The sequence below is a fragment of the Eretmochelys imbricata genome, chromosome 12 (genome assembly GCF_965152235.1).
Source record: "Eretmochelys imbricata isolate rEreImb1 chromosome 12, rEreImb1.hap1, whole genome shotgun sequence".
NCBI lineage: Eukaryota > Metazoa > Chordata > Testudines > Cheloniidae > Eretmochelys > Eretmochelys imbricata.
Window position 1 is genome coordinate 1,432,546 of NC_135583.1, and position 10,925 is coordinate 1,443,470.

Consider the following 10,925-nt stretch of genomic DNA (forward strand, 5'->3'; position numbering starts at 1 on the left):
TCATCAAGAAAGAGTGAGATAATAAGACAGAAAATATCCTATTGCCTCTGTATAAATCCACGGTACGCCCACATCTTGAATACTGCGTGCAGATGTGATCGCCCCATCTCAAAAAAGGTATATTGGAAGGTTCAGAAAATGATTAGGAAATGTATAGAACAGCTTCCGTATGAGGAGAGATTAATAAGACTGGGACTTTTCAGCTTGGAAAAGAGGCGACTAAGGGGGATATGATAGAGGTCTATAAAATCATGACTGGTGTGGAGAAAGTAAATAAGGAAGTGTTATTTACTCCTCATAACACAAGAACAAGGGGCCACCAAATGAAATTAATAGGTAGCAGGTTTAAAACAAACAAAAGAAAGGTTTTTTTCCACACAACGCGCTGTCAACCTCTGGAACTCCTTGCCAGAGGGTGTTGTGAAGGCCAAGACTATAAGGGGGTTCAAAAGGGAGCTAGATAGATTCATGGAGGACAGGTCCATCAATGGCTATTAGCCAGGATGGGCAGGATGGTGTCCTTAGCCTCTGTTTGCCAGAAGCTGGGATTGGGTGACGGGATGGATCACTTGATGATTACCCATCCTGTTCATTCCCTCTGGGGCACCTGGCATTGACCACTGTCGGTAGACAGGTTACTGGGCTGGATGGACCTTTGGTCTGACCCAGTCTGGCCATTCTTATGTTCTTAATCACCAAGTGATCCATGCCCTGTCGGCCATTCCCAGCTTCTGGCAAACACAGGCTAGGGACACTAGCCCTAATAAATCATTCATAGGAACTGACTCTGTGGGTGCTCTGTGGTTGGAACACCCATGGGGAAAAAACAGTGGGTGTGGAACACCCACTGGCAGCCCCGCATCAGTTCCCCCCAGCACCTCCCCCCTGCCGGCGGGCCCCTAGATCAGTGCCCCCGCTCCCTCCCAGCGCCTCCCACCTGCCGCAAACAGCTGTTTTGTAGTGTTCTGGGAGGCTGGGAGGGAGGAGTGGGGACACCATGAGCTCCAAGGCGGGGGCAGAACTGGGAGGGAAGATGCGGGGTGGGGGCAGAAAGAGGCAGGATGGGGGTGAGGCCTTAGGGGAAGGGGTGGAGTGGGGGGCGGTGCCTGGGGCAGAGCCAGGGGTCGAGCACCCCCCAGCAGTTTGAAAAGTCGGCACCAATGAATCAATTAAAATATAAATATAGTCCTTACATTTCACTGTATAATATATAGAGCAGTAGAAGAGTCATTGTATGAAATTCTAGTTTGTACTGACTTCCCTAGTGTTTTTATGTAGCCTGCTGTAAAATTAGGCAAATATCTAGATGAGTTGATGTACCCCCATGGAAGACCTCTGTGTATCCCCAGGCGTACATGCACGCCTGGTTGAGAACCACTGCTGTAATGCATCTCAGCCCTTCTAGAGGAGACATGATTCCCTCCTGCTATGGAAACACTGCCCCAGCCTCTCTACTGGCCATTTCATGGCAGATGCTGATGAAGGTTCTCTGAATACATGAGAAATACTCATCTGAAGGAAATAACCCACCTGGGAGCAGGTGAAGGTTCAGATGGGCCACCCCCACTCTGATGGGGATCCTTCCAGCTCAGTGGCCTGACTCCAGCTGGGCCCAACCCCAATGCTTCGGAAAAAGCTGAGCACCGTCCACAATGCACCTGGCCAGTTGTGAAGCTATCACCCCCTGACTCCCTCTGATAATCAGAGTATGTTCTCAAGTCATAAACAGGGTGACCCTGCCCATGCATCCCAGCTAAACACTTTGATCCCAGTCAGGAGATTAATCAGCACTTTGGAAATCCAGACTCGGCCCTTAACGCCATGATGTCCTGTAGCAATGAGTTCCACAGGTCGATTATAAATGGCATAAAGTATTATTTATTTTTATTGGCACTATACATAGTATTTCAGAGTAGCAGTCATGTTAGTCTGTATTTGCAAAAACAAAAGGAGTACTTGTGGCACCTTAGAGACTAACCAATTTATTTGAGCATAAGCTTTCGTGAGCTGGGAGTATGGACCTGAGAGGAAGCAGCTGGATTGGGCTTTCCTGGGCACAGAGCTTGCTGGAGTTGCAGACTTGGGGATGTCTGAGCTAGTGCTTGCTGTCATTCAATCCTACTGTGCCCAGGGGAGCAGGACTGTGTGTGCTGTAGCAGGGCAGCCACCAACAGAGGGCTCTCTTGTGGTGTGGGCAAGCTGTCCCTGCCTCAATTTCCCTCTGCTGGAGTCCCCGTAATTCCATGACACAGCACATGCCACATGCCAGCATCTTCCACCACACTCAGGCTCTTCCTCAGTCCTCTTCTGTCCCTGCCATCCCTTCCCCTGGCGTACCAGCGTGCTCCTCCAGCGGGACCCTCCCAGCCTCTCTGCTGGGAGATCACTTCCCCTGCACAGGTCCTCTGGCTCCAGCTCTCCACCATAGAGACATGGAGGGGGGGTGGGGTAGCCTGCTCTGCTACATCCCTGCCTCTGTCCAGCTCACCCCTCTGCTGCCTTCAGCCTGCCCCTCAGAGATGGCCTTTATCTCTGTCTCCCTAAGCCCTTGCAGTGCCAAGTGCTGCCCCGCCCTCTGAACTGACCAAAGGGGCGGGGCACGGGTCCTGGCACAGGGGCGCTGAACCTGCCTTCTATCCAGGCCAGCCAGCCAGCCAGGGTCTCCTTTGACTGCGGGGCCTATTTCCGATCCTCCGTCTGTTCACGCCTCCGGGCAAAGTTCCTCTGGGCGGCATCCACTGACTCCCTTGATGCCTTTGAGGAGCAGTGGGCGCTGTCCAGGGTTCTCTGCTCGGTGTCCCCTTCCGGTTCCCTTCGTTTGACCCTTTGACCACACTCCTGTCCCTGTTATTTCGTTAGTTGTCCCCCGGAATCATTTGATTTTCGGGTCCTGTGGATCCTCCCCTTAGGCTGAGGGGGGTCCTTTAGCAGTGGGCGGGCTTTCGCCCACCCACTTCCCAGATCCCAGTAGGATCCAGGCCAGCCACCCTGGGCCAAGGCCATTCTTTGTGAGCAACTAGCCAAAGAAACTCGTGATGTGCATCCTCCCTTCCTCTTCCTCCTGCAGCGACCGGCCAGGCCTCATTTCCTGGCTAAAAGGGGCAGCAGCCGCTGCCACCATCTCCAGACCTAAGAAAAGATCAAAGGTGGCATTCACAATGGGAATTAGGCGCCTCTTCCCATGGGAGTTGGGCACCTACGAGCCTTCTTGATTCCCTCAACTCTGCATGATGTCAAGTATCATAGGGGTAGTCGCGTTTGTCTGTATCCATAAAAACAATGAGGATTACGGTGGCACCTTAAAGACTAACAAATTTATTTGGGCCTAAGCAATTTCCCCTCTCTTGGAATTGACACCTTCCTCATCAATTATTGGAGTGGACTGAATTGGCCCTGTCCGCATGGGTGAGGTACCTCCCTTCTCTTCATGTGCCAGTATCTATCTATGCCTGGATCTGTCATTTTCACTCCATGCATCTGAAGAAGTGGGTTTTTTACCCATGAAAGCTTATGCCCAAATAAATCTTTAAGGTGCCAGCAGACTCCTCATTGTTTTTCCTCAACTCTGAGCCACTTAGCCAAATCCCCTCCAGCTCTTCTCTGACACAACCTTGTTGGGGCCCTCTCCTCACACGGGGGCAGCCTCTCCTCTGCCCCTTGGCAATCTCCCATGTTGTGGAAACCAGAGCTGTCCCTGGTGGGGGAATCAGCCTGTCTCAGCACTTGCTAGGTTGGCATCTGCCACACCAAGGGCTCAGCCCTACACCTCCTGGGGACGGACGCTAGAGACTGTCAAGGGGTTAAAGCCAGGCCTGGGCTGGCGTCTGGCTAATCATACGCCCTGCTGATACCAGCTCAGTTTAGCCTCGGGCACAAGCAGCCGCTTTCCACTTCCTCGCATGCAGCACCAGCACCCCCATGACCCCAACGCCCACCCTCTGGCCCCGAGTGCCCATTCCTGCAGGACTGGGCTGGGCAATCCCCCTCCAGGGTCAGCAGCTCGGCCCGAAAACCAGTTCTCTGGGGGACCCAGAACAAAGAAACCCTGAGATGGGCTGGCAGATGGAGGTCTTCGGCTGCACCCCAGCCCCTGCCCTGGGACAGCACAACCAACCAGTGCGAGGTCCGAGGCAGGGCTGTCAAAGCAAAGGAGCTCTGAAGGAAACCGCACCACAAGAAGCACAAGGAGAGAGGGAATAACAGGTATAAATGGGGCTGTTATTCCCACAACATCATGACAATATGCACTGAAGCGGGCGGGGCAACTGCAGGGACCAGGGCTCAGGACTCCTGGGTTCTCCATGCAGCTACATCCCGGACACACTAAAGGACCCTGCTCTGCAGTGGCCCATCTGGCTGGGGTGGGGGCCACAGGAGGGTGCTGGCTCACAACGCATGGTGCTGGGAGGATTAGGCAGTGCCAACTGTACGCCAGAACAATTTGCTCATCACTAACACCTCAGTGGGGAGGGGCAGTGTGCACCCCACACTGCGAGGCAAGGCCCTGGCTGCCTGGCACCCGGATCTCCCGGGGTTGTCACTCCCTTGAGGGTAGAGGGTCACTGACTCCCACGGGCTCCCTGCTCCCAGGCCTATGTCCATCGGCTCTCTGGCTCCCCACACTCCTCCAGACAGCAGCTGCTGCGGTCCCAAGCCCTGCCCCCAGCCAGCCTGACCCCTGGTGCTCTGCCCACGGCTCCTTTGGGGCTGCCAGCTTATCTCTCCAAGGACAGCAGGGTGGAAAATTGGCTCCTGTCCCTTTCTGAGCTGCCTCCTGGCAAGAGTATATAAAGGGCTGCTGACCCTGCTTGGTCTCTGCCACCCATGTAAGAAGCAGAATGGCTTTCCTCTGGCTCCTGCCCTGCCTTGCCTTCCTGGGCGCTGCCCATGGTAAGTGCCACCCGGCCTCCTTCGACTGCCAGCAGGGGCTGGAAGGCCCAGAGCCGGGGAAGGGTCTCTCTGCCACAGGGAGCTCCCGAGAGGACGCAGGTGACGGTGGCCCCAGCCCTGTCGCTACTCCCGCGGCTGGAGAGACACACTGCTGATGGCGCAGATGGATGCAGCCAATGCCCTGCTGTGCTCGACAGCGCTCGGGGCCCCCCCAGTCCATCCTCCCCCCCATGGTGGCAGTACAGCCCTGGCCCTGGCTCTGGGGGACGCCCCCAGGTGAACTGGAGTGGGCAGTGCATGCCCATGGCTGTAGCAAGGTCCCCCAGCAACTGACCGACCCCCCAGCTACCGCCCCATTGCTGGGGTGCCCCACGGAGCAGCCTGGGCCCTAGCGCTGTGCTCCCTCCCCGCTGGACACCAGGAGCTGTGGTCAGCTCCTCTCCTTCCCTCCTGCAGGCTGCGGCCTCCCTGCCATCCAGCCTGTCATCAGCGGCTATGCACGAATCGTGAACGGCGAGACGGCGGTTCCTGGATCCTGGCCCTGGCAGGTCTCCCTGCAGGTGAGAGCCCAGCAACCCCTTCGGCCAGGCAAGGACCCCCGTGGGGAGCAAAGCTGGGGGGAAAGGCAGGAGGGGTCTGGCCCTTAGAGAACCCGGGGAGGTGGGGATGTGATTTCATGGTGTCCCAGGGCAGCTAGGCAGTGTCTCAGTGCTACTGGGGATTCATCTGACAGGGCCTGCACATGCCCATCACCTTGGCATCTGGGCCCCCAGCTGCTCCCTGCAGCACCCGCCTCCACGTTCTGTGTGCGTTTCCCAGCAGCACTGGCTGTCCCTGGCTGCTTAGATTGGCTCCAGTGTGTAGATGGACTCCCAGCCTCCCTGCCCCCAGTCAGTGCCTGCTCTACTGTGGAACAAGGGCCTGTTACCCGACGGGGCAGCGCTGCCCAAGATCGTGGGATGAACTGACCTGGCCTCTCTGCCACTCCAAGGGCACCTGCCAGGACCCTTCCCCCAGCCCTGCTCCCAGAGCCCCTCAGCTCCAGCACCCAGGATCTGGTGGGAACCCTTCCCCTGCCCCGAGTTCCCTTCTCTCCTGCCGCTCCCAGCCCCTGCCGGGCATCGCAGACCCTGGCTCCCTTCCAAGCACACAGGCTCGGCAGAGATCCCTGCGGGGTGGGGCAGGCCTGCCCCTGCTGCAATCTGTGTCTGGCAGAGCCTGGCAAATGGGGCAGAGAGCACTGGCTGCTAGGAAGGGGCGCCTGCTTCCCAGCGATGGGTCTCAGCCAGTTGCTCCCCCTTATTTTGATGCTCTGGCCCTGATTCCCCTCCCTTAGTTCCTGGCAGCCCCCTCCAGACAGCAGCGGGGGTCCCTGGCACATGGCCATGGTAGGCCAGCTCAAACACTGCCTGCTCTCCCCCTCCCCACAGGACAACACCGGCTTCCATTTCTGCGGCGGCTCCCTGATTAGCGAGAACTGGGTGGTCACGGCTGCCCACTGCAGAGTCAGGTAGGAACCTACGTGGGAGCCACGGGGCGCCAAGGCCCTAGTTTACCAACTTTCTAATTGCACAAAACCGAACTTCCTTGCCCCTTCCCCGAGGCCCTAAGCCTTCTCACTCCAGCCCCCCTCCCTCAGTCGCTCGCTCTCTCCCACCCTAACTCACTTTCACCGAGCTGGGGTAGGGGGCTGGGGTATGGGAGGGCTCCGGCTGAGGGTGCGAGCTCTGGGATGGGGCTTGGTAAGAGGGGTTTGCGGTGCACGAGGGGCTCCAGGCTGGGGGAGGGGGTTGTGATGCAGGTGGGGCTGTGGGCTCCTGGAGGGGGCTCAGGGCTGGGGCAGAGGGTTGGGGTGCAGGTGAGGGGTGTAGGGTCTTGGAGGCAGTTAGGGTGCAGGAGGGGGTTCTAACCTGGGGCAAGGGGTTCGCGGTGCAGGAGGGGGTTCAGGGGTCGGGTTCAGCAGCGCTTACCTCTGGCGGCTCCAGTTGGTGGTGCAGCGGGGCCAAGGCAGGGTTCCTGCTTGCCCTGGCAGTGGCTCCATGCTGCTCCCAGAAGCAGTCAGACTAGACTGAGGCGCGTTGCCCAAGCCTGCAGGCACCGCCCCCGCAGCTCCCATTGGCTGTGGATCCCAGAGCTTCCCCGATTGCCCCTGCGCCTAGGGGCCACGGGACATGTTGCCGCATCTGGGAGCCATATGGTACCAGGTCAGGCAGGAAGCCTGCCTTAGCTCTGCTGCGCCACCGACCAGACTTTTAACAGGTCAGTCAGCGGTGCAGACCAGAGTCACCAGGGTCCCTTTTCAACCGGGCGTTCCAGTAAAAAAACTGACGCCTGGCAACCCTGCAAGAACCAGGCACTAGAGTTGGACAGGCGGGCGAGGGGACGCAGAGGGGATGGATGCGCCATCTGCACTGAGCTGTCCTGGCAGATACTGCTGGGGATGGGGCCCAGGCATCAGTGTCCTGATGAAGGGAGCTCCGCTCAGGGCACACGTCCCCAGCTGCTTGTTTCAGCCCTGCAATCCCCAGAGCATAAGCCAGCTCCAGGGGCTCCCACTGCCCTGCCATACCCCTGCCACGCTTCCTGGGCATAGATCCCCCCACACCAGGCCTGGGCAGTGCCTGGGGGAGGGGACAGAAGGTGCTGCAGGGAGCCAGGCCTGCCCCACCATTCCCTATACTCGGGGCTTCCTTTTCTTCCCCCTGCAGCACCAGTGACCGTGTGGTTCTGGGGGAATTTGACCAAGGCTCTCCGGCCGAGGATGTGCAAGTCCTGCAGATCGCCCAGGTAGGGGGCTGGCCGGCACAGGGTCCCCTCGGGGGCTGCACACATCCTCCCTCCATGTGAGCCTTCGTGCCCACCTCAACCCCCGGTACACTCACAGGTCAGCCTGTGCCACGTCTCACGCGCGGAGCTCCTCAGGGTCCTGCAGGGGGTGGTCGCGGTCTCTGGGGAGTCCGGCTGGAGTGGGGTGGATGCGGCCTACATGGGTCCTGCTGTGGGGTGGATGAGATTTCGGTGGGGTCTTCGACAGGTGCTGGATGTGGTCTAGACTCCGCTGTCTCCTGTGGCAGGTTTTCAAGAACCCCAGTTTCAGCATGTTAACCGTGAAGAATGACATCACCCTGCTGAAGCTGGCCTCCCCAGCCAAGCTGACAGCCCGCGTGTCCCCCGTGTGCCTGCCCGAGGCCACTGATGACTTCCCCGGAGGCCTGACCTGCGTGACCACGGGCTGGGGCCTGACTGATCCCAAGGGTAAAGTCTCCGGGTCTCTGCACCGCTCTGGCCGCTTGGAGGACAGACTCCTGGAGTGCCAAGGGGAACTCAACTTAGCCAACTGATCTGGCTGCCATCCCCTCACCTCAGTCCCCCGCCCCCTGACCTTCCCGGGCACATACTGGACTAGGAAAGGGGGCCCTACTCAGGACCCCCAGCTCTGGGCAGCCTTCTGCCCCTTCCGGCTAGAGTTCCAGGCCCTGCCTCTCTCCCTGTCCCAGGCCAAACCCAGAAAATTTGGCTGGAAGGCCCCCCCAGGGGTCCCCACCTGACTGGGCACAGCTACCCTGTGCGTGCCCCAGGAGGGCAGGGGCAGCTGGGGCCTTTCCTCTGCAGAGGGGCCCCGGGGGGAGCTCTCCAGGCCCCTCCCTCTCTGTTGGGGTCCCAGTGCCAGGCGAGGCCATGGGGCTGTAGTGCCAGGGATCGGGAGCTGCCCCATGCTGCCCAGCTGACGCCGTCTCCTGCCTGCCTGTTTTCCAGCTCAGAACACCCCAGACGAGCTGCAGCAGGTGGCCCTGCCCCTGCTGACCAACACGCAGTGCAAGACCTACTGGGGCTTCAGGATCGCGGACGTCATGATCTGCGCGGGCGCTGCTGGAGCCTCCTCCTGCATGGTACCCAGCTCTGCAGCGCCGCGGCCCCCTGTGCCCACCTGTCTGGCCACACATCGCTCCTAGTGCTGGCACAGATCCCCAGGGGCCATGCTATGGCCCCCACTTTAAAACAGTCTCTAGAGAGAACCCCTGCAATGTGCCAGACCTCCAGGGGGTCTCACTCTCCCTCCGGGTTAGAGCACGGCCTCACCGCCTCCTTAGGCTGGCCTTCAGCTCCCCTGCCTCACACCGCAAGGCCCACTGTGCCAGCACCCTGCCCAGATGCAGGGACCCCCACTGTTCGGGCGGCGCCTCACCTCCAGACGAGAGGCCTGACTCCTTCTAGCAGCCAGTTCTTCTCTTATGCCTTCCAGGCCGGGGTTTGGCAGCCGGGTATCCTTGCCCAGCTTCCCTGCCAGAGACGGGCAATCCCTTTTTCACTGGCTGTCAGAGCCCTGTGATTGAGTTTCCTTTTGTCTTCTCAGACACCCCATTGATATGGGGACTCAGGCCCAGATAGCTAGTACCACTTGTCTCTTCACCTGCCTTGAGAACAAACAGTTCTTTTCCACCCCACTGGGTAACAATGCAGCAAAGTGGGGAAACTGAGGCACACACCAGCTTCCTAAAAATAGCCTAGAAAATTCCCACTTCACCACAGCCACCACCGAGAGGACTGTCCTTCTGGCCACCTCCCCCTTCAGCTATCCCTGCCTGCCTGTCACCCCATCCCTACAGCTGTCTGCATAGCCCTCCTTTGTCCACCCCTGGCTCCATGCAGCCAGCCTTCCCTTCCTCCATGCACCTGGAGCAGGGTGGCCCCAGGCTTCTGCACAATTGGGACATCTGCCTCAGTTTCCCCTTCCATCGCCCCTAGACAGGAATACAGTGTCTCAGTGTGCAGTTCAAGACCTACCTCCGGGCATGGTGTATTCGTGTACACGTTCAGGAACATGCAGAACCCTCATGGTAAAACTGGTCTGCCCAAACCCCCGAAGGACAGTCACAGCTGCTTTCCAAGGAGCGTATCCAGCCTGTTCCCAGCTCTTTGCCCCTGCTCCAGGCCCTACTCTCCAGCCATGCCCCTGAGGGCCCCCAGATTCGCTCTTCCCCTCGAGCCCCCAGTCTGGTCTCCTGGGAGAGGGCTCCCCGCAGTATCCCACTGCCCGGGTCTCTTCGCTTGCAGTCCTACCCCAGATCCCCCATCCAGCACCCATCCTCTTGGTTCAGGCTCAGTGCCCCCTAACCAGCCCGGTTCTTCCCCTTGTTCCTAGGGGTCTCAGCACAACAGCTCCCAAAACTCCACTGGGCTCCCCAGCTCTGGGCCGTTCTCCCCAACAATGGCTTGCACCTTTAGCTAGCCCCACCGTCTCTGTGATGTGATCTACCTCTGCCCCCTACCTCTCTCCTTGTCCTCCCCCGGCCCCTTTCTTAAGCCCACCTGGGAGGCAGCTGACCAGTCACAGGGGGCATGGGCCTCTTCTCTCTTAAAGGGCCAGTCTCCCTGCGACACCCCTTGTTTCTCTGCCCGCGATCCCCGCTCCCCATAGCTCTCCCCAGCCCTGGGACCCGCAGTGGATACACAGGGCCCCATCCAGACAAGCGCAGACTCGTTTGCATTCGGGGATCAGCCGGTGGATGAGCAGGTCCCCCTCGCTTTGCGACCCCCTAGAAGGAGACGCCCCCCCAACCTGCTGCTGCTTCTCCTTGCAGGGCGACTCCGGCGGCCCCCTGGTGTGCCAGCAGGACGGCGCCTGGACCCTGGTGGGGATCGTCTCCTGGGGAAGCAGGACCTGCTCCCCCTCCACACCCGGCGTTTACGCCCGCGTCACCAAGCTCAGGGCCTGGATCGACCAGACCATCGCGGCCAATTAACGCAGCAGCACGTTCCCAGCGTGACGGGTCAATAAAGACACATTAGAGACCAGCTGTGCCCATGCCCTGCAGTCCTTGGCTCCTGGGCCGCGACAGGGCTCACGGGAGGGGAGAAAGCTGGGGCAGTGGGGACCCCCGGCCTCGTCTGCTCTCGCCCCCGGCCTGGGGGAGGTTGTCCTTGTAGCCCACTGTCCCTGGGGCTCTCCGAAGGCCTTACAAGCTCTGCGGGACGCTGTGGGTTGGGCGCCCCGAGGCGGGCCAGGGGAGGGCTGTCATGCCAGGCGGCACCAG

General features: G+C 59.5%; 1 protein-coding gene and 1 long non-coding RNA gene across 4 annotated transcripts; one reads left to right on the forward strand and one right to left on the reverse strand.

Moving 5' to 3' along the window:
• Positions 1–1,869: 1,869 nt before the first annotated feature.
• LOC144273053 (uncharacterized) lies at positions 1,870–10,480 on the reverse strand. Of its 3 annotated transcripts, none has more exons than XR_013347716.1 (4): positions 9,676–10,480; positions 9,077–9,305; positions 7,773–7,955; positions 1,870–3,129 (listed from the first exon to the last, which is right to left on the reverse strand). It is a non-coding gene; the product is annotated as an uncharacterized LOC144273053 (long non-coding RNA). The 3 variants fall into 3 exon arrangements; XR_013347717.1 differs by lacking the exon at positions 1,870–3,129 and adding an exon at positions 6,733–7,073; XR_013347718.1 differs by lacking the exon at positions 9,077–9,305.
• On the forward strand, positions 4,006–10,644 carry LOC144273052 (chymotrypsinogen 2-like). Its single transcript, XM_077831528.1, has 7 exons — positions 4,006–4,890; positions 5,347–5,450; positions 6,321–6,400; positions 7,599–7,677; positions 7,965–8,145; positions 8,647–8,780; positions 10,473–10,644. The coding sequence occupies exons 1-7, from the start codon at positions 4,839–4,841 to the stop codon at positions 10,632–10,634; spliced, it is 792 nt and encodes a 263-aa protein (XP_077687654.1). The 5' UTR covers positions 4,006–4,838; the 3' UTR covers positions 10,635–10,644.
• Positions 10,645–10,925: the final 281 nt, after the last annotated feature.